The sequence below is a fragment of the Saccopteryx bilineata genome, chromosome 2 (genome assembly GCF_036850765.1).
Source record: "Saccopteryx bilineata isolate mSacBil1 chromosome 2, mSacBil1_pri_phased_curated, whole genome shotgun sequence".
Taxonomy (NCBI): domain Eukaryota; kingdom Metazoa; phylum Chordata; class Mammalia; order Chiroptera; family Emballonuridae; genus Saccopteryx; species Saccopteryx bilineata.
The window spans coordinates 385,883,419-385,909,044 of NC_089491.1; the positions used below are offsets into that span (position 1 = coordinate 385,883,419).

At 51.2% G+C, this 25,626-nt stretch overlaps 2 protein-coding genes and 1 long non-coding RNA gene across 4 annotated transcripts; 1 reads left to right on the forward strand and 2 right to left on the reverse strand.

Annotated features, from left to right (window-relative positions):
• Window positions 1-94: 94 nt before the first annotated feature.
• LOC136327177 (uncharacterized) lies at window positions 95-13,375 on the reverse strand. Its single transcript, XR_010729578.1, has 2 exons — window positions 13,239-13,375; window positions 95-741 (listed from the first exon to the last, which is right to left on the reverse strand). It is a non-coding gene; the product is annotated as an uncharacterized lncRNA (long non-coding RNA).
• SLC2A4 (solute carrier family 2 member 4) lies at window positions 13,167-18,897 on the forward strand. Its single transcript, XM_066264097.1, has 11 exons — window positions 13,167-13,305; window positions 14,637-14,753; window positions 14,867-15,039; window positions 15,128-15,252; window positions 15,365-15,480; window positions 15,573-15,735; window positions 15,817-16,004; window positions 16,172-16,276; window positions 16,400-16,501; window positions 17,017-17,220; window positions 17,825-18,897. Exons 1-11 carry the CDS (start codon window positions 13,273-13,275, stop codon window positions 18,026-18,028), a joined length of 1,530 nt encoding a protein of 509 aa, XP_066120194.1. The 5' UTR covers window positions 13,167-13,272; the 3' UTR covers window positions 18,029-18,897.
• On the reverse strand, window positions 18,615-25,202 carry YBX2 (Y-box binding protein 2). Of its 2 annotated transcripts, XM_066264098.1 has the most exons (9): window positions 24,869-25,202; window positions 24,177-24,240; window positions 22,837-22,870; window positions 21,904-21,993; window positions 21,082-21,366; window positions 20,796-20,899; window positions 20,310-20,487; window positions 19,809-19,892; window positions 18,615-19,699 (listed from the first exon to the last, which is right to left on the reverse strand). In XM_066264098.1, exons 1-8 carry the CDS (start codon window positions 25,143-25,145, stop codon window positions 19,842-19,844), a joined length of 1,083 nt encoding a protein of 360 aa, XP_066120195.1. In that variant the 5' UTR covers window positions 25,146-25,202; the 3' UTR covers window positions 18,615-19,699; window positions 19,809-19,841. The 2 variants fall into 2 exon arrangements, with proteins under 2 accessions (XP_066120195.1, XP_066120196.1); XM_066264099.1 differs by lacking the exon at window positions 19,809-19,892.
• Window positions 25,203-25,626: the final 424 nt, after the last annotated feature.

The window sequence follows — 25,626 nt, forward strand, 5'->3', positions numbered from 1 at the left end:
GACAACCAAAAAAATTAAAAAACAAAATAAAACAAAACACCAGTTCAAGAAGCAAGTAGATGGATGATGGATGACTAGAATTAATCAAGGTTGGTTGCTTAAAACAGAGAGAAGGGATTTTTATTTCAGCTCTTGTGAATTTGCTTTTTGGGGATATTGGGGGTGGGTCACTGGGTGCTTATACCCCAGTGAAGTGCTCTTCATTCTGACCTTCCTGGGACGGCTTTTGGAGCTTTTTCCTTGGGGCAGCAGCCTCATCAGGAGCCTGAGTGGCTCCTCCTTCAAAGACAATTTCCTCTTTCTTGGAGACACTATCTCTTGCCTCTTCAGGATCACTAACTGGTTCCTCTTCGGGGAAAGATTTCTTCCTCTTGGGAAGATTTCCACTGCCAGTTGTCTCCTCACGATCACTACTAAGCAGCTCCTCCTGGGAAAAAGATTTCCTTCTGGAGCTTTTGTTTTTCCTTCTTTTTGGGCTTTTCACTTGTCTTCTCAGAATCCTCCAGCATACCGCTGCTGTTTTCTGAAGGTGTAGGGCAGTTGTAGCCAGCTGTTTCTTTTCTTTCTTCAAGTGTTTCTTCTGTTCTCCAGCTTTCTACTCATCTTAGCAGCCACTTTCTCTGCCTGGACCGTAGCCTCCAGACTCTCTCAGGTCTCTCATGGAATCTCTCCGGTCTCCTAGAAGGATAGCCACTCCTGCACTTGTTCTTGGAGCTTCTCCCCAAATACACTTGTGGGTACCTCAGAGAAGCAATCAATTTGTTAGGTAATATTGCATTTGTTCGTCACATATTGGGAGATGTGACCTTTGTTTTGTTTTTTTTTATTTTTTATTTTTTTAATTTATTCATTTTTAAAGAGGAGAGAGAGACAGAGAGGGAGAGAGAGAAGAGAGAGACAGAGAGAGAAGGGGGGGAGGAGCAGGAAGCATCAACTCCCATATGTGCCTTGACCAGGCAAGCCCAGGGTTTCGAACTGGCGACCTCAGCATTTCCAGGTCGACGCTTTATCCACTGTGCCACCACAGGTCAGGCCGCGACCTTTGTTTTTAATAGTTGCTCAGCCAATGAAGGTGGAGTGGAAAATGAGTCCATATTTTGGGTGTTACCCCTTGTATTCACGGTTCTGGCTACTTGGTCCCTTTGCTGGGCCTTGAGAATCACTCAGACACAAAGACTGTCCAGAAAGAAGGAATTTTTTTTTTTTCCTGAAGTTGGAAATGGGGAGGCAGTCAGACAGACTCCCGCATGCGCCTGACCGGGATCCACCCGGCACGCCCACCAGGGGGCAATGTTCTGCCCATCTGGGGCATCGCTCTGTTGCAACCAGAGCCATTCTAGCGCCTGAGGCAGAAGCCACAGAGCCATCCTCAGCGCCCGGGCCAACTTTGCTCCAATGGAGCCTTGGCTGCGGGAGGAGAAGAGACAGAGAGGAAGGAGAGGGGGAGGGGTGGAGAAGCAGATGGGCGCTTCTCCTGTGTGCCCTGGCTGGGAATCAAACCTGGGACTCCTGCATGCCAGGCTGATGCTCTACCACTGAGCCAACTGGCCAGGGCCCAGAGAGAAGGAATTTTAAGGTATTTGCATGAGAGTGTTTTATGAATTAGATTATTGATATAAATTGGGTAAGAAGGAGAGTAGACATAGAAAAGAAAAGGGTTGGTGGGTGCTAAAAAAACTGATAAAGTCAATGGTTTTGAGGTCTCCAAGAAGTGAAAGGAATACATGAGTAAATGAGCTGGAAAGCTAGGAGGTGACCATCAGAGGTAGGAGGCTCAAGTTCAATAGATTGGGGGAGGTTGTTTTGGGAGATGACAAAGCTTTGTGACAGGTTAAAGAGAAAAATCATGAGATGAGACTGAGGGCTGAGGCTACAACTGATGGAGTACCCTGATGGATTTTGAAGTCAACAACAATGATAAGTAGGACATAGATGGAAAGAAGGAGATGATGAGTCAGGTGCTAAAGTTATCAGTGAAGCCCTGGCTTGTTGGCTCAGTGGTAGAGCGTCGGCCTGGCGTGCAGGAGTCCCGGGTTCAATTCCTGACCAGGGCACACAGGAGAGGCGCCCATCTGCTTCTCCACCCCTTCCCCTCTCCTTCCTCTCTGTCTCTCTCTTCCCCTCCTGCAGCCAAGGCTCCATTGGAGCAAAGTTTCCCTGGCCCGAATATGGGCAGAGCATCGCCCCCTGGTGGGCATGCCGGGTGGATCCCGGTTGGGCGCATGCAGGAGTCTGTCTGACTGCCTCCCCATTTCCAATTTAAGAAAAATAAAAAAAAAAAAAAAAAAAAAAAAAAAAAAGATAAAGTTATCAGTGAATGTGAGTGAATGAGCAGCCTAAGAACCTAGCAACAATTAGAGGGAGTGAGCGATACACTTGCAGAAGAATAAAGGAAGAATAATGGTCTATCCCTGGCCAGGAAGCTCAGTTGATTGGAGTATCATCCAGACACACCAAGGTTGCAGGTTCGATCCCTGGTCATGGCACACACAAGAATCAACCAATAAATGCATAAATAAGTGGAACAACAAATCAGTGTTTCTCTCTCCCTTCCTCTCTCTCTAAAAATTAATAAATAGCCTGACCTGTGGTGGCGCAGTGGATAAAGTGTCGACCTGGAAATGCTGAGGTCGCCGGTTCGAAACCCTGGGCTTGCCTGGTCAAGGCACATATGGGAGTTGATGCTTCCAGCTCCTCCCCCCTTCTCTCTCTTTGTCTCTCTCTCCTCTCTCTCTCTCTCTCTCTCTCTCTGTCTCTCTCTCTCCCTCTCTCTCTCCTCTCTAAAAAATGAATAAATTAAAAAAAATTTAAAAAAAAAAAGAAACATCTTTAAAAAAAAAAATTAATAAATAGCCCTGGCTGGATAGCTCACTTAGTTAAAGCATCTTCCCAATATGCTATGGTTGCAGCTTTGATACTGGTCAGGGCACACACAAAATTAACCAATGAGCCTGACCTGTGGTGGCGCAGTGGATAAAGCGTCGACCTGGAAATGCTGAGGTTGCTGGTTCAAAACCCTGGGCTTGCCTGGTCAAGGCACATATGGGAGTTGATGCTTCAAGCTCCTCCCCCCTTCTCTCTCTCTGTCTCTCCTCTCTCTCTCTCCCTCTCCTCTCTAAAAAAATGAATAAATTAAAAAAAAATTGCCTGACCTGTGGTGGCACAGTGGATAAAGCGTCGACCTGGAAATGCTGAGGTCGCCGGTTCGAAACCCTGGGCTTGCCTGGTCAAGGCACATATGGGAGTTGATGCTTCCAGCTCCTCCCCCCTGTCTCTCTCCCCCCACCTCTCTGTCTCTCTCTCTCCCTATCTCTCTCCTCTCTAAAATGAATAAATAAAATTAAAAAAAAAATTAACCAATGGTGCCTAACCGGTGGTGGCAGAGTGGATAGAGTGTCGACCTGGTGGTATGCTGAGGTCCCAGGTTCAGAACCCCAAGCCAGCTTAAGCACAGGCTTGCCAGCTTGAGCTTGGGGCCACCAGAATGAGTGCGGGATCAACATGATCTCAAGGTCACTGGCTTAAGCCCAAGATCGCTAGCTTGAGCAAGGGGTCACTGGCTTGGCTGGAGTCCCCTGGTCAAGACACTTATGAGAAGCAATCAATGAACAACTAAAGTGAAGCAACTAGGAGTTAATGCTTCTCGTCTCTCTCTCTCTCTCTTGCTTAAAATATATATATATATTATATATACAGTAATATATATACATATATATGTATATATATTATTCATTGACTTGACTTTAGGAGAAGAGAGAAAAAGGCGGCGGGGGAGTGGGGAGGAGGAGTGGGAAGCATCAATCCCCAGTTGCCTCTCGCTTGAGCCTTAACTGGGCAGGCTGAAGCGGCGACCCCAACACTCCAGCTTGGCCCCTGGTCCACCGCGCCACCACAGGTCAGACTGGAAGAAAATATTTTTAAAAATCATTGTGGTGCTCCTGACCAGGCAGCAGCGCAGTGGATGGAGCGTCGGACTAGGATGCAGAGAACCCAGGTTCGAGATCCTGAGGTTGCTAGCTTGAGCGCGGGCTCATCTGGTTTGAGCAAAGCTCACCAGCTTGGACCCAAGGTTGCTGGTTTGAGCAAGAGGTTACTCGATCTGCTGAAGGCCCACGGTCAAGGCACATATGAAAAAGCAATCAGGCCCTGGCCGGTTGGCTCAGTGGTAGAGCGTCGGCCTGGCGTGCGGGGAACCCGGGTTCGATTCCCGGCCAGGGCACATAGGAGAAGTGCCCATTTGCTTCTCCACCCCCCCCCCTTCCTCTCTGTCTCTCTCTCTTCCCCTCCCGCAGCCTAGGCTCCATTGGAGCAAAGAAGGCCCGGGCGCTGGGGATGGCTCCTTGGCCTCTGCCCCAGGCTAGAGTGGCTCTGGTCGTGGCAGAGCGACGCCCCGGAGGGGCAGAGAGTATCGCCCCCTGGTGGGCGTGCCGGGTGGATCCCGGTCCAGCGCATGCGGGAGTCTGTCTGACTGTCTCTCCCCGTTTCCAGCTTCAGAAAAATACAAAAATAAATAAATAAATAAATAAATAAATAAAAAAAATAAAATAAAAAAGAAAAAGCAATCAATGAACAACTAAGGTGTCGCAATGAAAAACTAATGACTGATGCTTCTCATCCCTCTCTGTTCCTGTTTGTCTGTCCCTGTCTATCTCTCTCTCTGACTCTCTTTGTCTCTGTGAAAAAAAAATAATTGTGGTGCAAAGAGGGAAAAGAATATATGCAAATGTTCAAAATTCTAAACATAACAGGAAAAAAACTGTCAGTTTTGATTATACCAAAATTACGATGTCTGTTAATGAAGTTCATCAAAGAAAATTGAATAGACAGATGATAAAATGAGAGGTAATATTTGCAACGTTTAAAACCAACAAAGGCCTGACCTGTGGTGGCGCAGTGGATAAAGCGTCAATCTGGAAACGCTGAGGTCGCCGGTTCGAAACCCTGGGCTCGCCTGGTCAAGGCACATATGGGAGTTGATGCTTCCTGCTCCTCCCCCCTTCTCTCTCTCTCTCTCTCTCTCTCTCTCTCTCTCTCTCTCCCCTCTCTATAATGAATAAATAAAATCTTATAAAAAATAAAAATAAAAAAAAATAAAACCAACAAAGAACCGATATAATATTTTAAATGTTGCCAGTCAACAAGAGAAAACAGGCAGAGACTATAAGGACAGAATACAAAAAAAAGCCAAACTAACAAGTGTTTAAAGGGATGCTTCAAGCATGACTAATCAGAACTTCAGTAAGATATAACCTTTTACCCATTGAACTGACAAATATTAGAAGTCCAAACCACCCTGGCCAGTTGGCTCAGCGGCAAATCGTTGGCCTGGCACGGGCCTGCCGTCAGTCTAGCAAGGCCCGTGGTCAAGGCACATATGAGAAAGCAATCAATGAACAACTAAGGTGTCGCAACGAAAAACTAATGACTGATGCTTCTTATCTCTCTCCGTTCCTGTCTGTCTGTCCCTGTCTATCCCTCTCTCTGACTCTCTCTCTTTGTAAAAAATAAAAATAAAAATAAATAAAATAAAAAAAAGAGGGTAAAGGGTAGATGTATGGTGACAGAGAACCCTAGACTTTGGGCAGTGAACACACAATGGAATATACAGATGTGATTTTATAAAGTTGCATACCTGCCCTGACTGAGTAGTTCTGTTGGTTAAAGCGTTGTCCCAATACGTCAAGCTTGAAGGTCCAATCCCTGGTCAGGGCTCATACAAGAAACAACCAAGGAGCACATAAATGGGTGGGACAAAAAAATCAATGTCTCTTTCTCTCAAAAATCAATAAAAGAAAAAAAAATTTAAGTCGTACAACTGAAATTTAAATGATGTTATAACCCAATGTTACCCTAATTAATTTAATTAAAATTACCAAAAAACAAAACAAAACACCTGAACATCTTTTTTTTTTTTAGGTAAGAGAAGGGGAGATAGTGAGGCAGACTCCGGCATGAGCCCTGACTGGGATCCACCTGGCAACCCCATTTTGGGGCCAATGCTTGAATCAACCAAGCTATCCTCAGCACCTGGAGCCAATGCTCAAACCAATCAAGCCACTAGCTGTGGGAGGGGAAGAAGGAGAGAAGGTAGAGGTGAGAGAGAAGCAGATGGTCACTTCTCCTGTGTGCCATGACAGGGAATCAAACTCAAGGTGTCTATACATGGTGGTGGTGGTGGGGAGAGCAACGCTCTATTCACTGAGCCAACAAAATCCTAAGAGAGTTGTTAAGTGAAAGAAGCCAGACAAAAAGGGTACATTCTGCCTGACCTGTGGTGGCACAGTGGATGAAACATTGACCTGGAATGCTGAGGTCACTGGTTTGAAACCCTGGGCTTGCCCAGTCGAGGCACATACAAGAAGCAGCTACTACAAGTTGATGATTCCCACTTCTCCATCCCCTTCTCGCTCTGTCTCAAATCAGTCAATAAATGTTTTTTAAAAAGGATACCTTCTGACCTGACCAGGCGGTGGCGCAGTGGATAGAGCATCGGACTGGAATGCAGAGGACCCAGGTTCGAGACCCCGAGGTCGCCAGCTTGAGCGCGAGCTCATCTGGTTTGAGCAAAAGCTCACCAGCTTGGACCCAAGGTCGCTGACTCCAGCAAGGGGCTACTCGGTCTGCTGAAGGCCCGCAGTCAAGGCACATATGAGAAAGCAATCAATGAACAACTAAGGTGTTGCAACGTGCAATGAAAAACTAATAATTGATGCTTCTCATCTCTCTCCGTTCCTGTCTGTCTGTCCCTGTCTATCCCTCTCTCTGACTCACTCTCTGTCTCTGTAAAAAAAAAGAAAAAAAGGATACATTCTGTATGATCCATTTACATAAAACTCTAGAAAATGCAAAGCAAGTCTCTAATAACAAAGCAGACCGAACAGTGGTTCCCTAGGGGGTGGGGAAAAGGCTAAAGGGGAAGATCACGAAGAGGAACAAGGAAAAATTGGGAGATGATGAATATGTTCATTATCTTGATTATTCAGACAGTTTCTTGGGTGTATACATATGTCAACACTTAAATTGTACACTTTAAATATGTGCAGTTTATTTTTTGGCAATTATGCCTAATAAAGCTTTTTTGTTATTTTTTTCCAGAGCATCGAGCTGCTCTCACATGTATCCTGACTGGGGAATTGAACTAGCAATCTTCATGCTAGGACGATGCTCCAACCAACTAAGTCATCCGGCCAGGGCTTAATATTTTTATTAATTGATAGAGACAAAAGAGAGAAAGGGAGAGAGAAGGAGGGAGAGAGAGGGGAGGAGAAAAGGGAAGGGAAGCATCTACTTATTGTTCCACTTACTTGTGCATTTATTGGTTGCTTCCTGTGTGTGCCCTGACCAGGGATCAAACCTGCAGCCTTGTTTCCAGGTGACACTCTTAACCGACTGAGCTAACTGGCGAGGGCCTCATTAAAGTTTTTCTTTTCTTTTTAAAGAAAAGAAACAAAAAACCTTATTCAGTTTAATCTAGTCTAACCATTACATAAGGATTACATTATTCATTATTCACCTTCATTAAAACCCTAAAATATAGATACTGTTATCTCCTTTCTCATTTTATAAATGAGGTAAGTAAGGCACAAAGAGCTTAGGTAACTTTTCCAAGGGCACAAAGTTAGTAAGTATCAGAGCTTGGGCTCAAACTCAGGCACTTTGGGCCCAGGGTCCACACTCTTAACTACGCTGCCTCTGGGTGGAAAGTGACTGAGAGGGTGTGGCGGTAGCAGAACCTCTCCACACTGCTGAGGAAGTGGTGCCTGGGACAGTCATTCTTAACAGCAGGCTGGTAGTACTTAGTCATATTTGGTGTAAGTATACTCTATGACTCAGCAATTCCACTTATGGAGATAGATATAAATAAAGACATAGGCAGAGGCAGAGATAAATTTCTCTAAGAAGTTCTCACAGAAGTTTATAATGAACCTTGTATGAAAACGTTCATTGCCACATTATTTGTGTGGTTGGGAACTGAAGGTGGCATGGGTGCCCATCAATTGGATTATAACATGTGGTGTGACTGGTACCATGGAGTACTATGTAACAATAAATTTGATCATCACAGAACATGAATGAGTTTTTAAAAAGTGCTTATTGAAAATAAGTAAGAGCAGAATGAAAGATCTCGCCTGACTGGTGGTGGTACAGTGGATAGAGCATCACCAACCCAAGATGCTGAGGTCCCTGGTTTGAAACCCTGAGGTTGCCAGCTTGAAGGCAGGGTCATCACCCTGAGCATGGGATCATCAACATGATCCCAAGGTTGCTGGCTTGAGCAAGCGGTCACTATCTTTTCTGGAGCCTCCTAGTCAGGGTACGTATGAGAAGCAATCAATGAGCAACTAAAGCGACGCAACTACGAGTTGATGCATCTCATCTCTCTTTTTCCCTGTCTCTTTGTCCTCTTCTCTCTTTCTCCAGAAAAAAAAAGGAAAAGAAAAAACAAGAAATATATAACAAGATGCTATTTAAATCAATTTAAAGTGTTTACACACAAAACAATTCCTATTTTTCAGGAGCACAAACAAAAAATGATCATTAAAATCACTGTAATGGTTGACTTGCAGGAAGGACAAACAAGAAATGGGTATGGAGATAAAAGAAAACCGTTGTTTATTTAATTTGTCACTGATTTGAGAGAGAGAGAGAGAGAGAGAGAGAGAGAGAAGTTCAACTTGTTGTTCCACTTAGTTGTGCACTCACTGAGTGCTTCTCGTATGTGCCCTGACCGGGGATCAAACTCATGCCAGAAGGATGCTCTATTCACTAAGCCACTCAGCCAGGATCTAAAAGAGAATAATTTTAAACATAAAAATAAAATAAGGCATAGATCAATGAAGACAATTACCAAAAACTGTTGTAAATTCCATCCTTTCCACCTGAAATTCTGATACACAGACAAAGTGCAGGGAGAGAACAAAGGGAGGAGAAAACATGGCTGGAATTCAGGAGTCAAGGTTTCCCTGCAGAAGCTGGGAGCAAAGAGGACCTGTTTGGTAGGAGCTGGGGGTGGGGTGGGAGGATGTTGTGTGAAGAGATATGGAATAAGCCCAACCAGAAAGCAGTGAACACAGGAGTTTGGAGCTTGGAAAACAAAAGCCTGCAGGATTTCGCTCCCCATGATATAGGTCAGAATTTAGAAAGGGCTACAATTAGTTCTGAAATTACACGGGCCAAAGATTACTATGCAAAATCAACACACACACACACACACACACACACGCACGCGCAAGCGCATGAGGTCCAATTCAAAGTGCCCACTGTGTCATATGTCGCCTTCATTTTCAATCCTCTATCAGTCAACATCTTTCCCTCACCTTCCATGCCATTTTTCTTTTTCTCTCCCAACTCCTCTCCTATTTCTCTTTTGTCTCCTCTTCTATTTCCTCATCACTTCTCCACATTCTTCTTATTCTTCTTTTTTCTTTTCTTTTCTTTTTTTTTTTAGCACGCAAGAGAGGGACAGACAGGAAGGGAGAGAGAAGTATCAAATTTGAGTTGTGACACCTTAGTTGTTCATTGATTGTTTCCTAATATGTGCTTTGATCGGTGTGAGGGGGACTCCAGCCAAATCAGCGACCTTGAGTTCAAGCCAGCAACCATGGGGTCATGGCTATGACCCCACACTCAAGCCTGCGACCTCACGCTCAAGCCGGTGAACCCTTGCTCAAGCTGGCAACCTCGGGGTTTCAAACCTGGGTCTCAGCGTCCCAGGTCGATGCTGTATCCACTGCGCTCTGGGCAATTTCTCCACATTCTGTCTCCTATATCTAACTCTGACTTGCTTTCCTTAATCCTGCTTTTCCTGGGGTTTATACTTCTAGACTGGTCCCTGAGAAGCATCAAAAACAAAGCTTCTGAATGAGAGCAAGAATGCACTTTATCCGAGTGTCAGGAGAGACCTCAGGGTGCTGAACCCCAGCCCTTCCTTCATCTACACTGACTTTTTATCTGCCCTCAACTTGTGCCTCCCTCCTACTTCTTCCACCCCGCTCAGCACCATTCTCTGCTTCCCCCTCTCCTTGACCTCCTCCCTTTTCTCTGACCCCATACCTGGTTCTCCTTTTACCTTCCTCAGTTGTCCTCTTTGCTTCTGTCAATTGCTTCTGCTCCTTTCTGCTCATAAATGATGCTTATACTTCATGTTCAGACCTTACTTCTTCACCTACACCCCCTTAGATAGGTGGAGCCATTTACCAAACGGTTCCCTCCTTGGTAAATGCTTCCCAACCTGTGTTCTTAGCCATTGGGGGCATACCCTCATTTCATTCTCTCAGCAAACATTTCTTTTATTTTTTAAAAGATTGTATTTATTGATTTTAAAGAGAGAAGTGGGGGAGGAGTGGGAAGCATCAACTCATAGTAGTTGCTTCTTGTATGTGCCTCGACCAGGCAAGCCTGGGATTTTGAACCAACAGCCTCAGTATTCCAGGTCAATGCTTTATACACTGCTCCACCATAGGTTAGGCCAAAGATTTTTTTTTTTATTTAATTTTTTTTGCCTAACCAGGTGCAGTGGAAAGAGCATCGGACTGAGGCGCAGAGGACCCAGGTTTGAAACCCTAGGTTGCTGGCTTGAGCCCAAGGTTGCTGACTTGAGCAAGGGGTCACTAGCTCTGCTGGAGCCCCCCAGTCAAGGCACATATGAGAAGCAACCAATAAGCAACTAAGGTGCCTGACCACATGGTGGCGCAGAGGATACAGCATCGGACTGGGATGTGGAGGACCCAGATTCAAAACCCCGAGGTTGCCGGCTTGAGCATGGACTCATCTGGTTTGAGCAAGGCTCACCAGCTTGAGGCCCTAGGTCGCTGGCTTGAGCAAGAGGTCACTCGGTCTGCTGTAGCCCCCTGGTCAAGGCACATATGAAGAAGCAATCACTGAACAACTAAGATGCCTTAAAGAAGAATTGATGCGCCTGACCTGTGGTGGCGCAGTGGATAAAGCGTCGACCTGGAAATGCTGAGGTCGCCGGTTCAAAACCCTGGGCTTGCCTGGTCAAGGCACATATGGGAGTTGATGCTTCCAGCTCCTCCCCCCTTCTCTCTCTCTCTCTCTCTCTCCCTCTCCTCTCTAAAATGAATAAATAAAAAATAAAAAAATATATTAAAAAAAAAAAAAAGAATTGATGCTTCTCATCTCTCTCCCTCGTGTTTGTCCCTATCTGTCCCTCTCTTTCTATCTCTGTCACACACAAAAAAATAATTTTTTTTATTTCAGAAGAGGAAGGGAGCTATTCTGTTTCTGTATGTGCTCTGTCCCAGGATTAAACCTGGCAACCTCTGCATATGGAGACAATGCTCTAACCAACCGAGCTAACCAGCCAGAGCTCAACAAACGTTTATTGAGTGCCCGCCCCTAAGCTGGGTGCTAGAGATAGGGATAAATAAGGTACTATGTTGGGGATACAGGGTGTTCTGGAGAAAAGCCGAGGAAGGTTTCACATAGGGGGTGAGCTGTGTTTGGAGGATGAATAGTAATCCTCTGGTATTCCAGACTGAAGGATCATTAATAAGATAGAGACACCAAGGAATGAAACAGCACTGTGTGTTCTGGGCACAGGAAGTAGTTAGGTATTGAGTGGGGAAGATAGAAGGCAAGGAAGAGATAGGAGAGGCAGGTTTTGTTCACTCTGAAAAGGGGGTTGAACTTGACATTGGGGGCAACAAAGAGCCAGTGACCTTTGGGGTGGGAGTGATGAGGTTGAACTTTTTTTTTGTATTATACTCTGCTTTTCGTGTAAGGGAAAAGGAGGAGTAAGAATACCAGTCAGGGGGATAGTGAAGAAAATAATATGATTCTGTGTTTAGGAGGTCAAAACACCAACGTTGGGAACTTCCTGGATAAAGGGGGCTGCAGGAGAGCAGAACTTAAGCATGACTTAAGATTCCGATAGGAGTGACAAGGTGGCTACTGAGGTCTTTCACTGGGATGAGAAAGTTAGGAGGAGTAACTTTGGACTCCACCCAGGCGGTAGCTGAACATTCGGATCTGGAGATCCAGAAACCGACCTGGATTGGTTGTAAACAAAGCCTGAGAGAGGTGGAATGAATGGCCATGGTCTACAGGCCAGAGACTACCCTGGCCCAGTCCTCAGGCGGGTCCTCGCTTTCCCTCCAGGTGGCACTACAGCCCCGCGCTTCTGAGCCCTGTTTCTTGAGCCGGGCGCGTTCTGTATTCTGCGCTCCGCTTTTCTCTGGACAAGCCCACTCGAGGTCGCGTCCTTTTCTCATGGCAGGATTTAGCTGGTAATTCAAACCAGGAGCAGTCTCCAGAGAACATGTCCAAGTTGCCCATGCGACCAGCACATGCGTGGGGGCTCAGGGCTGGTGGCGTGGTTGGTGTGATCACCTGTCCCTCCAGCTGCCTCCAGAAACCAACGTGTGGAACGGGGGTAGGGGAAGGGCCAGTTAGGCAGTGCCCAGGGCAGGGATGAACAGAAAGAGGGCCACCCGACCCGCTAGGAACAGAATTTCCTGTCCTCCAGGGCCACCCCCGCGTGGAAAACGTGTCGTGGACCCTTTAAGGCTCCATCTCCCTGCCCTCCCCAGCCTGGGACAGGCCAGGACACCCGGGACCTGACATTTGGCTTCTCCCAACGTGGGAGCTAAAAATAACCGCAGTGGGTTACTTTAGGCCAGTGCTCCTTACGCACCAGGCACGCCGTCTAGCCAGAGGCCTGAGTTCTCTCCTGGGCGAGTATACCTGGGCCCATTTCCTCCTCTCGGACACCGATGTCCCAACCCGCGCGCAGGACTTTTAACTCGCTTCTTCAGCCCCCAAATCTTCGCTGGTGGGAGGAGTCTTCATACAAAGGAGACCGGGCCTTTGTCCCCCAAGTAATTTTTCTCAAAATTTCCCATCGAGGAGCTGGCGGGAACCCGAGGGGCGTGTCTCGCCTGGCACGCTGAGGGGTGTGGCCTCACTGGCCAACCCGCTATCAGGTGCCAAACTAAACCTCTGGCTAGGAATGGGCGTGGCCTTCTGGGGTGTGCGGGCTCCTGGCCAATGGGTGTTATGAAGGGCGGGGCCCGTGGGGACGAGGGGCTCGTGCTGTCTATTGCCTCAAGTCCAGCTCGGCCAGATCCCCGGGAGCCTTGCCGCTCTAGGGCTACTTGGCTTGTGGCGGTGGGTCCCGATAGGCCCACCCTCCGCACTTCGCTTCGGGACCCTGTCATCCCCGCGCCCTCTACCCGCCAGGCTGGGCCGCAGACCCCCAGTCTCCTCCCTCTCGTTACCTGCAGCTCCTTTGCTTCCAGCTCCTAAGACAAGATGCCGTCGGGCTTCCAACAGATCGGCTCAGAAGTAGGGTTCAGCATGCGGTTGTGGGACGGGGGCACGGGTCTCGCTTTCCTCGGGCTGGGGTCGCAGTTGGGGTCAGCTAAGGGGCGGTCCCTGCGCAGGCGCAGGGGGTGGGGTGGGAGCCTGGCTATTTATACTCGGACTGGACAACTCGTGACAGTCGGATTCCAGGCACCATCCAAGAGACTGAGTGGGTCTGGGGGACCGTCCAGGGGCACGGGCCACAGTTGGATTTTGTGAGGCCAGGACTCGCCCCCTTCTCTAGTACACGGCGCATTGCTCAGAATCAGGGACACCCTATCCACAATCCAACTTGAGAAAAGCAGATCCAGGCGGGTCTTGAACTCTAGGAGCTGTCCATCTGTGCCGGCTCCAAGGAAGTTTTTCGAGGACCAGGGCCCTCTTTTGGCCCCCACCCCCATTCCTGGAGATTGTCCAGAACGCTGAACTTTCCCTTGGCCCCACGGTTGGTGGAGGGGCAGAGAGGAGTGGCAGCCCCCCCCCTCCCCCAGCTCAGGTTTCTGCTTGGAGACAGTCTGTGCCGCCAGTGAGCGGCCACCACCGCCCCTCACACCACTTTCCCGCCCCCATCCCCTGGGCATGGCTCTTCCAGGCAAAAGCTGGGCACAGCCCCCTGCCCTTTGTTGGGGCTTAGAGGAGGAGGGGAGCCTGGGGCGGAGATAGAGAAGGCCACCACAAGGGCTATAGGCCTGGAGGAATGACCTCGATGTCCTTTTGGGAATTGCTCTTCTTGAACCTGTTGAACCTGTTGGGGGCCTCCAGGAGCAGGCTGAGAGAACCCCAAGAGGGCAAGGAGGAGGACAGAGGCTGCTGATGATAATTCACTGTCAGTTTATAAAACCAGCACTGTTGGACACTGTTAACATTTTATTTTGATTTTTACACTTTCATTGACAGGTGGGCAAAACAAGCAATATTTCCCCTATCTCTCCTAACCTAGAGAAAACCTATGTTCAGAGTGGGGAAGTGACTTGCCCAAGGTCACACAAATTGGAACTCAAGTCTTTTAAAGCCCAGCCAGTTCCAGTGTCAAAGAGGAATTGTGAGACCTAGGTCCTCAAATATTTTTCTGCTGGCTGGACTCAAACATCCACTTTTTTCTCCATGTCCTGGTTACTGTGGGGTTCTTTCTTGCTCCTGTTTATACTGAGATCTTCCTGCAAGTCCTAATATGGCCCAGTTTCCCTCACTCAACATGTTGGATGGAACCCAGTAACATAAGGTTCTGTCTGGGCGTAGGCCCAGGCCCCTGGAGGAGGGAAAGAAACCATGTTTCCATGTGACATGCCTCCTCTCTACTTCTGCCTGTCCAGGAAGGAGAACCCCCTCAACAGCGAGTCACTGGGACCCTTGTCCTCGCCGTATTCTCTGCTGTGCTTGGCTCCTTGCAGTTTGGCTACAACATTGGGGTCATCAATGCACCACAGAAGGTGAGGGTCCTGTGGCTGGCCGAGGAGGGTACCAAAAAAAAGGAAAGCAGGAAACAGCAGGGATGAGCAGAGAGGGAAGTCTACAGGAACTCACTCCTCTGCTGTCTCCCCAGGTGATTGAACAAAGCTACAATGAGACCTGGTTGGGGAGGCAAGGCCCTGAGGGGCCTGGCTCCATCCCCCCAGGCACGCTCACCACCCTCTGGGCTCTCTCCGTGGCCATCTTTTCTGTGGGCGGCATGCTCTCCTCCTTTCTCCTTGGGACCATCTCTCAGTGGCTGGGAAGGTACGGGCTAAAGGACAAGGGAGGGAACAGGAAGGGAGCCGCAGCACAGGCACCCTAACTCTCATAGCCCCCACTCTCTGCCCGCCAGGAAGAGGGCAATGCTGGTCAACAACACCCTGGCAGTGCTGGGGGGCACCCTCATGGGCCTGGCCAACGCTGCTGCCTCCTATGAGATGCTCATCCTTGGACGGTTCCTCATTGGTGCCTACTCAGGTACCCACGGGCACCATGGCCCTGCCCAGTGCCCTGTTCTCCTTCACCATCCTTGGGTTTGGCGGGATGGAGTGGGCAGCTGCCTCAGCCCTCTCTTCTTCCCTCTGCCCAGGGCTGACATCAGGGCTGGTGCCCATGTATGTGGGGGAGATTGCCCCCACTCACCTGCGGGGCGCCTTGGGGACACTCAACCAATTGGCTATCGTCATTGGCATTCTGATTGCCCAGGTGACTAGGCCTGGCCTCATGGGAGGATAGGGAGGGGGTTAGGGAGAGCCGCTGGGAAGTAGGCTGACTGGCCTGTCCACCTTCTCCCATAGGTACTGGGCTTGGAGTCCATGCTGGGCACTGCCACCCTATGGCCACTACTTCTGGGCATCACAGTGCTGCCTGCCTTCCTGCAGCTGGTCCTCCTGCCGTTCTGCCCAGAAAGCCCCCGCTACCTCTACATCATCCGGAACCTGGAGGGGTCTGCCAAAAAGAGTAAGCTTCTACCTCATTTTGCTATTGTGTCCTCCTGGACCCTCCCCTGGTCCTCTCAGGCCTGACTGTCCTCCCCTCCAGGTCTGAAGCGCCTGACGGGCTGGGCTGACGTGTCTGGAGCGTTGGCGGAGCTGAAGGAGGAGAAGCGGAAGCTGGAACATGAGCGGCCGCTGTCCCTGCCGCAGCTCCTGGGCAGCCGCTCCCACCGGCAGCCCCTGGTCATCGCGGTAGTGCTGCAGCTGAGCCAGCAGCTCTCGGGCATCAATGCTGTACGTATGCAGCAGCCTCTGGGAAGGGCTGCATTAGGGAATAGCTTGAGAGGAGGGAACGCGGGAACGAGTCTTCTCCCTTAAAACTCAGGGTCACTCCAGCTTGGTGTGGCTGCAGAGGAGGAAGGGACATCCCTGCTATCCCCTTTTTTCTCCCCCATTTCTAGGTTTTCTATTATTCAACCAGCATTTTTGAGACAGCTGGGGTAAGGCAGCCAGCATATGCCACCATAGGAGCCGGTGTGGTCAACACAGTCTTCACCTTGGTCTCGGTAACTGCCGGCCTCCGCAATGGCCACCACCACTGGCTTCACACCCCTGGTTGTCTCCACCCACCCACCCCTTCCACTTCCCATGCCCTAAAGCCGCCCTGCTAAGCCCCGACTCCCCTGCAGGTGCTCTTGGTGGAGCGGGCTGGGCGCCGGACACTCCATCTTCTGGGCCTGGCGGGAATGTGTGGCTGTGCCATCTTGATGACTGTGGCTCTGCTTTTGCTGGTGAGGCCTGGGGAATGGGGAGTGGGGAGGCGCCGCGCCCACCCCGTGGGGACTGCCCCAGGAGGCTCTGTGTGCAGCCGAGGCCACTCCTCAACATGTGTGCTTTTGACCCTGGAGCCAGCCATGTACCAGGACCACACTCTGTGCTCCTGAGGGACACAGGCTGGGGAGCCACTGTCCAACCCTGGGAACAATTCCTGAGGATCCAGCTTTAGAACCAAAGGGAATTGATAATTTTCTTTTTCCTGTTGTTCCCTCCTTTTTTTTTCTGCTTTGGGGACTTGATAATCTTAATAGCTGAGAGTCCATAACACTACCTCTGCCTTGAATCAGCATAGGGCAACCCGCTGAAGTCAGTGTACAGAAATGCTCAAGGGCCTGTTTTAACCTAGGGTGGCAGGACCCCCGCTGCTCCATCAGCCGCTGGAAGGGGTGACTTCAGTTCTCTGGGTTGGGAGCAAAGGAAGATCCAGAAAGACTGACTTGAATTCTCACCCTTCCTGCCTGGTCTCCAGGAGCGGGTTCCAGCCATGAGCTATGTCTCTATCGTGGCCATCTTTGGATTTGTGGCTTTTTTTGAAATTGGCCCTGGCCCCATCCCCTGGTTCATTGTGGCCGAGCTCTTCAGCCAAGGACCCCGCCCAGCAGCTATGGCTGTGGCTGGGTTCTCCAACTGGACGTGCAATTTCCTCATTGGCATGGGTTTCCAGTATGTTGCGGTAGGTGGCCTGACCCTGTCCAGTCTCCCACAACACGAGCCAGAGGGGGGGATGCACAGCTAGCCATTGGCTTTCCAGGGAGGCACTCCCCCAACCCATAGACAACTGGTCTTGAGGATACTTTGGTGGACCACATGGGCCCTGAAGACCACCTGCTCCACCAGAATCAAAGGAAAGAAGGGAGCTGAACTAGATCACATAGAACAAAAGTGTCTTCCAAACAAACTAGTGGTGGGGGCCCAGGGGGGCGGCTGGGGCCACCTTGGTGAGGGCATGAGAACCAGACACTGGTTCCGACAAAACTAGTGGCCTAACTTATTTAGGCTAGGAATAAAATTATAAACTTCATATGAACACTGTGAATGTCTGGGACTCCACTCTGAGTGCAGTAACTCAGGATGGTAAGAAGGAGAAAAACTAGGAGAGTTGGGGTTCAGAGGATCCTTTTGTTCACTAAATGCTCTTTCCTGGTAATTTCCACTGCCCTGCAAAGGAGCCACCTGCTTTTTGCAGTATCCCAGCTCCCTATGAGAGACTAGTTCCTGGCTTGCCTGAGACTGCCCTTCCCCTCCCCTGTCAACACCTCTTTCTCTGCCTGTCCCAGGATGCTATGGGTCCCTACGTCTTCCTTCTATTTGCGGTCCTCCTGCTCGGCTTCTTCATCTTCACCTTTTTAAAAGTACCTGAAACCCGAGGCCGGACGTTTGACCAGATCTCAGCTGCCTTCCATCGGACACCCTCTCTCTTAGAGCAGGAGGTGAAGCCCAGCACGGAACTTGAGTACTTAGGGCCAGATGAAAATGACTGAGGGGCCAGGCAGGGGTGAGAGAGCCAGTTCTCTCTGTGTCCCCAGAGACCCCCTTCTTTCCTCCATGGCACTTTAGCCCTCTCTTTCCCATCACTTCCAGGGCAGAGAAGGCCCCTGCAGCCTGGTAGAATTGGGAAGCTGGAGGGAAGGGTGGTTTGAGCACCGCCTCATTGCCCTCGTGTGACTCTCTTGGATTATTTATGTGTTATGGTTAGGTTGTGGCCATCACGGTGAGTCATTCTCCCCCTTTGCCCCCCTCCTCCTTCCTCTATAGTTTACCCCCACCCACCTCAGCTCCAGGATACTTCTGCTCCTCTGCTAGAGAAGAGGGATTTAAGGAGAGGCTTTAGGACTCACTTTAATGGGGGTGACCTGAAGCACAGAGCAGGAATGAACAAGGGAAATAGAGTTTCCTACCATCTCTGACTCCTCCCACTCTCTGGAACTTTCGCTGACTTCTTGCACATAGACTCTGGGTGAAAAGGGCTCTGTATTGACCCCTCCAAGGCCTAACCTCACCTCACTGCAGGCTCGGTCCTCTTGCTTCACCTTCCAGGGTGAGAGGAGACACCTGCCCATGTGGTGAGAGGAAGGGACAAGCTCCCACCTCTAAACTTAGAGCTCTGGGCTGTACCCCAACTGCTCTCCAAGGCTGGGCTCTTTCCTCCTCTCCTATTCGGGAAGGGCACTGTACCCATAGGCCTTTGACCAACTAAGGGAAAGAGATTTGAAAGGCTGCCTATAAACACTAGGCTGGGAGAAATCTTCAGATATTTTTGTATATGTTTGAAAAAGGGGTAGGGAGAAGAAACCAAGTCTGTTGTACTAAATGTAAATATATAGATACGTATATAAAGTCACTCACTGTACGAGACAAGCGTCCTGTCGTGGAGGCACTGAAGGATGGGCTCAGACAGAGACCATAACCTCTGCTTCCTCCCTATCCTGCCTCAGTTCCAGGCGAAGAATCCTCTGGATGCTGTCACTCATGCCCCACTTATATTTCTAGTCATTGCTCTTATTAATAGTAAATGCTAATAAGTTATAGCTACAAGTGCCAGACTGTGCTCTTGGCACTTTACAAAACACTCATTCTGCAAAGGAAATAGCATCCTCATTTTACAGATGGGAAAAGTGACTCTCGCCGGGATGAAAGCACTTGTTCAGAACTCCACAGCTAGAAACATAGGAACAACGATTCACTACCAGGCCCTGCCCACTGCCCCACGTTCTCTTCCTCCCCACTTTCACCAGCAAGTTACCAAAGATTCTCCGAACAGAAAAGAGGCAGAGACCAAGACAACAAGAAAGCCTGTTTTTGTTTTTACTGGAGGCTCAGGTGGCACATGACAGTTCATAAAATGGCTTCAGAGGTAGGGGTGGAGGGAAACAAAAAATAAACTGGGGTGGGAAAGAAAAACAACCAGGAGGAGGTAAAGAGCTGGCTGGTTCCTTCTTAGCCTGATTTACGGGAGGGAGCTGATGCCTCTGAACAAAAACGATGGATCCCTTCCTTCAACCCTTGGTAGGGGAGAGAAAAAAAAGCAAAAGGCTGTTCCTTTGGCCCTCTGAGTCTCCCAGGAAAAGCCAGTGTTTTGATGTCATGAATTATGGAAAAGGGGGGAGGGGTGTTGGGTAGGGTGCAGGTCAGTTGGAAAAACTGGCAGATACCTGAAAGAGGAAAAAAAAATGAAAAAGTCATGACCAGTGACTTATCAGAACACAGTCTCCCACTCTCTTGGCTCCTCACCCAGGGCCCTCACCCAGAGCAGCCACTCACCAGATGGTAGTTCTGGGTATCCTTGAGTTGGAATCACTCCAGTATGGTGGTGGGGGGGTCCCCATTGTTGATGGGGGCTGAGGTCTAGACAGACCAGGGGTGGTCAGTTGAGACCTTGTTCTTTAGAGCCCCCCAACTTCAACCTTCTCCCATCTTTTCTCTTCCCGTTCCTGTAGCCCCTTCCCATTCTTTCCCCAAGTTACATCCACAGCTGGAGCTGTGGCTTCAAGCAGAGCTGAGAGGGGAGTCTGCAGGGGCTGACATGGGCTCTGCTGGGGTTTCCTGGTGGGTGGGGCTGCCTGCCAGAGGTGGACCCAGCAGTACTGGCTGTGGTGTTGGGCTGCATGAAGAGGAGTGGGTGGGGGCAGGGCTAGGAAATGGGGGAACAGAAAGTTAGAGTGACACGGGAAAAGGAAAGGATAAAAAGGAGAGGGAGAGAGGGGGAGGGGGGAGAAAGGAGGGGAAGTGGGCCGCGGGAGATGGACGGTCCAAGGTCCTCACCTCCTGAGCTGTGGGCTGCCTGGGTCCAGGGGGCTGCTGCCGTCGCCGCTGAAAGTAGGGGCGGTTTCGTGGTCGCTGGGGCTCAGGCCGGGAACCATCAGTGGGACCTTGGCTGGGCTTGGTCTTGCCATCCCCACCTTCTGTGGTAGGCTGCTGGGGTGGCCTGGGGCGGAAAGGCCTGCAAAGAGAAGTGGGGGTGCTGAGAGGTGTAGGGAGCCCAGTGCAGAGGGCCTCCCTCCTCCCAGGACCCCCCAGGAGAGGCGGGCCCGACAGCACCCCGCCTCCACCTCCAGAAGCCAGGCTTTCAGCCCCAGGACAACTAGGCAGTCATCAGCTCCCCTGCTGCACTAGTGTGAGGCTTGTCTGAGACCTTAGCTCCTCCCCTTCCCAATCTCCTGAGCCCTTCTATACCTCTACCCCCCACCCCCTCATCCAATGCGGGACAGTGAAGGGGAAGATACGGCCTGAAAGGGCGTTGTACCGTACCTTCGGTATCTGGGCCGGAATCTGGGTGGGGGGATCCGCTCATCTCCTTGCTGTTGGTCCCCTTCCAACGCAGCTGTCTCTTTAGGTTCTAGCCCATCCGTGCCCTGTGACCATACAGAGGCCCTGGTAAGCTGAGGTGACAGCAGCCGCCCAGACTCAGGTGTCGACAGCTCTTCCTAACCCCAGGTTCCACTTCCTCTGGGGACTCTGCACTCTATCGCTTCACCAACTCCCACTCCTTTCCCAGGACTTGGAAAGCTGGTCCCCCGTTTTAAATTCCCTTCACCTCTATAGGCTGCTGCTGATTGAGGGGCCTTGGGCCTCGCACAAAGCGACGTCGATAGAAGAAGGGTGGTGGGCGCCGTCGTCTGGGCCTCTGCCCAGGGTCTTCAGCTCGCTCCCCTTCGATGCCTGGTTCTGTCCCGCCTGACGGAGCCTCTGCCACCATGGGTGGTGGGGCAGCCGGGCGAGGCCGGGGGATGAATCTGCGGAACCTACGTCGATTGGGGGCATAGCGGCTGCCCTTCACTGGCACCCCCCCAGGCCCAGTTACGTTAGCAGCTTCTGCTCCCTGGAAGAGAGGTGGGAGAACTTGCTCCAACAAATGTACAACATTCCAAAAGTGGCTCGAATCATTAGTCTCCCCCTTCTTCTAGATGAACCCTTTCTCCAGCTTCCTACCTCCCCCAGGGCCAACAGCACAGATGGACCCTTCTAGGAGGGGCTATCTCTGCAACTTGGCCTTTGGTGATAGTTGCTACTGGACCCTCTTGAGGTTAAGACTGGAGGTGAGGGTGTGAGATGGAGAAAGGTAGCAACTGTCTGTCTTACTGGAGGGTGGACTCTGAGAGCCTGGGGACACAGCCCGACGTGGAGAACAGATGGAGCAGTGCTTGAACCACAAAGAAACCCAGATAGAAATTACTGAGCGGTAACAGGACATGTTCTTTAGGATGTCCCTTAGGGCAGCCAAAGCACTGAAGATGATGTCTGCATGAGAACACAGTCTGAACTAACAGGCCAGAGGAGGAGCTGACCTGAGGAGGGGCAAGCCTGCGGGGACAGCCAGGCAACCCTCCCACTCCATATCCCACCACAGCTCCCAAACCTTCTCTCCTTCCACGACATCAAACTCCACAGTCTCCCCATCTCCAACGCTGCGCAGAAACTTCCTGGGGTTGTTCCTTTTAATAGCTGTCTGGTTAGGGGAAAGGCCATGAGAAAGGTAAGCACTAGTAACTCTCTCACTCCTGCTGGGCCCACCACCCAATTTTCTTCTTTTCACAGTTTTATTTGTGGGCTGGGGCTGGAGGGTGGAGGAGATAGTTTAGTAGGGGAAAAGCTATGAACCAGGGGCCTCAGGAACGATTATGCAGTTGCCGCTGTTCCCAGGACTCCCCCCTTCACCCCTCAGGGATTTCAAAAAGGGAGGCAAGAAACATGAACTCAGAATCAAAACAAAAAGCAGAGACTGCCTTGAGTTGCAAAGTGGGTAAAATGTACTATGCTTCTTACCTCAATCCCACTGAGAGCTCTTTCCACCAAAGCAGTGGTTCTCAAACTGTGGCTTGCATCACAATCACCTGGAGAGCTTGTTAAAACAGACTGCCCACCCTGCCCCGAGCCTGATTGATTCAGTAGGTCTGGGGTAGGGCCTGAGAATCTCTGGGTGTCAGGTGATGCAGCTGGTGCAGGGACCACCACACTTTGAGAACCACTACACCCAAGTATCTCTAGCCTGTGTCCTTTCTCTCTGAACATTGCCTGCAATTCATTCCTGCGGTGTTAACAGGTCCCAGGAGGTACTGAGCATGCCATGCCCAGAGGGCAGCACTTATATCAGTTACAGAGACAACCCAAGTGGGGCCAATGGCAGTAATTCAGGCACCTGATGCGGATGGAGAGGGAAAGTACTGCCTGGTGGGCATGCTGTTGTGAGGTGAAAAGCTGGAGAAACATGATCTGTACTGCTAAGGGCTATGGCAAAGGCTTTCGAAGAGGGGGCAGGTTCCTCGCCTCTGAAAGACAACCTAGCTCTTACCTGGTGAACAAACACATCCTCCTTGGTGTCGTTCCTGCAGGACAGGATGGGTTGTTAAGAGGGCAGCTTTCATGGGGTGCTTTCCTCCCCTAAGGGCTCCCTAGTTGCCCATTCCTAAATAGGTAGGCCCATCCACTCCAGCCTTCCATGGCTGCTTGGAGGTAGGCAGGGCCCCAGAAGCTGGTGTGAAGAGATATAGACCTGGGCTTCATGCAAGAGTGGAAGGGAAAGGCAAAGTCACCTTGCAGGAACTGAGGACACCACCCTCTATCACTTAGAACCTGGTAGCGCTGGGTGTAACTGTCCCTGGTCAACAGCCCCAACCCCTATCATGATTGGAAAATTCCACTCCTGTCCTCTTCCTTCTATAGTAAGAAGGAGCAAGAGAATGGGGGGTGGGGGAGAGGTGCAGAACAAGTTTGAGATGGGGACAATGTGTCAAGAACTTGCTCTAAACAGCCCCCAAACTTTATTCTCAGCCTCAACCAGGAGGTGAACCCCAGGGTCAGGCCACTGTTCAACACACCAAGGGGCCAAGGGTGAGAGATACTATTTGATCATTCTCTACTACTATTTGTCTACTACCCCAGTTTATCCTAGCATCCCAGTGTGGGGGAGGGGAAGTTTTCCTTGAGAACCCAGGAGTCCTCAGTTTCCAGAATTAAAGAAAAGCTCTTCCCTAGAACAAATATTCCAGCTATAAAGCAACTGGATGTGCACAAAGGTCAGCCTGCTAAGAGGGAACTAGGGCCTCCCTGGAGGGCTGAGCTGGGCAGGGTGCCCAGGCCGGGAAAGGGCCCGCAGGGGCAGACCTGGCTTTGCTCCGAATCTGCCACAAGGGGCCCTCCTAGTGCTGGGAGGGAGTGAGGTTGCCAAACAGAAGAGAAGCAGCAGTCATTGGCTGGGCTTTCCCCCACCAGCCTCAGTCCCATCAGGTGGGGGGTTCAAATGAGCCAACAGTTCTCTAAGGAAGATGAGTTATGAAAATGCGGTGTGCTACCCATAACAGGAAATGAGTGAGGCCCAGAGCCCTAGGGCCCAGAGAGCAGGTACATTCTGCCCCAAAGGTGAGGCAAACTAAACCAGATGAGACAGACAAGCTGGGAGGGTCAGCACCAGGTTTGCCAACTTCTTAGATCATTAATCCTCTGCTGCCCTTGAAGATGAAGAGCTTTATAACTTGCCCACATTTGTGCTATGATTAAACTTTCAATCAGCATCAGCTGGACATTGCAACCATGTGCCTTGGCAGAGGTAGAGATGAGGTTGGGAAGGTGTCCGGTCCCAAAGGCCAGTTTGGAAGACACCCATTACACCCCCTCCCTGAGTTCCTCAGATACCTGTTGATGAATCCGTAACCATTCCGGACGTTGAACCATTTGACAGTGCCCAGGACTTGGATTGCTGCCAGGCAGAGATGCAGTAGGGGTAGTAAGATGGGGTAAGAGATGGAGTTGGGCTCAGTTTTGAGACACTCCAAAGTCTAACCTCCCTCCCTATGGCCTAGTAAGCTTAACTTCAAGTGGAAGCGCCCACACAGTGAGATTGAGGCTTTCAAAACCCTGTAAACACTCATGTTCCTCATAGCCTACAAATCCAGGTCCTTCACCTAGAATCCTGTACTCACCTGGTCCGAAAAGTCCGGCCCTGAGGTCATACCTGAGAGCTTCTCTAGTTCTCTTAATATACTGGTCCCGATGGCACCTGCTTCCCAGGCTTAGAGATTTATCTGGTACTAACCTGAGTTAACTAGGCCAAGTCTCCAGCGCCGGCACATAGCCAGACGCTAAGGTTTATTCTCGACCCCGAGGCCCAACTGGACCTGCTTACCACGCCCTCCTGCGCCAGAAGACAGGGCAGGATTTCCCACCTGGGGAACCCACTTTGGTCCATTGCCCCTAGCCCAGATAGTCCTCTGAGCCTCTGGGCCGCCTTCGGCTTTCCGCGGACCTCGCGGGGCTACACGAAGCCCGTCGCCCAACCCGCCCACCACCTTAGAACCGCCCTGGCACGCGTTCCCCACCCCCCTCACCCAGCACCGGCTTGTCCGCCTGACTCCGGGCTGTGGGCGCGGGGGTCCCCGAGGCTGCCGTCGCCGGGTTGCCAGGGGTGTGGGGGCCCGGCGCCGACGGGGTCCCAGCAGCAGGGCCGGGGGAGGCTCCGACCCCGCCGCCGCCCACCCCACCGCCTGCTTTCTGTGGCTCCCCTGCCGGCACCGGTACCACCACCGCGACCACCCCTGCTGCCGTCGCGGGCACCGTCGCTGCGGGGGCCGCTGACGCCACCGCTGCCGCCTCCGCCTCGCTCATCCCACCGGGTCCAGTACCGGCCCCCGCCGCCACCCCGGCCCCTCTCCCCCGGCTCGCGAACCCACCACCCCGCTCGGTCCTCGCGCCCCGAGCCTCGCCCGCACGCCGGCAGCCCGCCCTGAACCCAGGCCAATCGCAGCCAGCAGCCACGGAGCGCGCAGGTACCGCCTCCCGGCCACAGGCCAATCCTAGCGGAGCAGCCCCGCGACCCGCACGCCCGCCCCGCCTCCTGGACTTCACGTCGCGACTGAGGCCCGCGCCCGCTGCCCCGTAAGTACACCTGGGCCCCGCCCCAATGTTATCACGTGACTTATAAAGCCCCGCCCATTGGTCGACGGCCCCTTTCCCCTCCCCCCCGCTCCCCTTTCCACCGGCCGCGGGAAATCAAACCGGCTTGGTGGACCCCAACGGCCACCTGGCCCCTGCGCGAAGGGCGGGGCAAAGAGGCCAGCTCCAAGGTTGCCCCTAACGACCTGGGCGG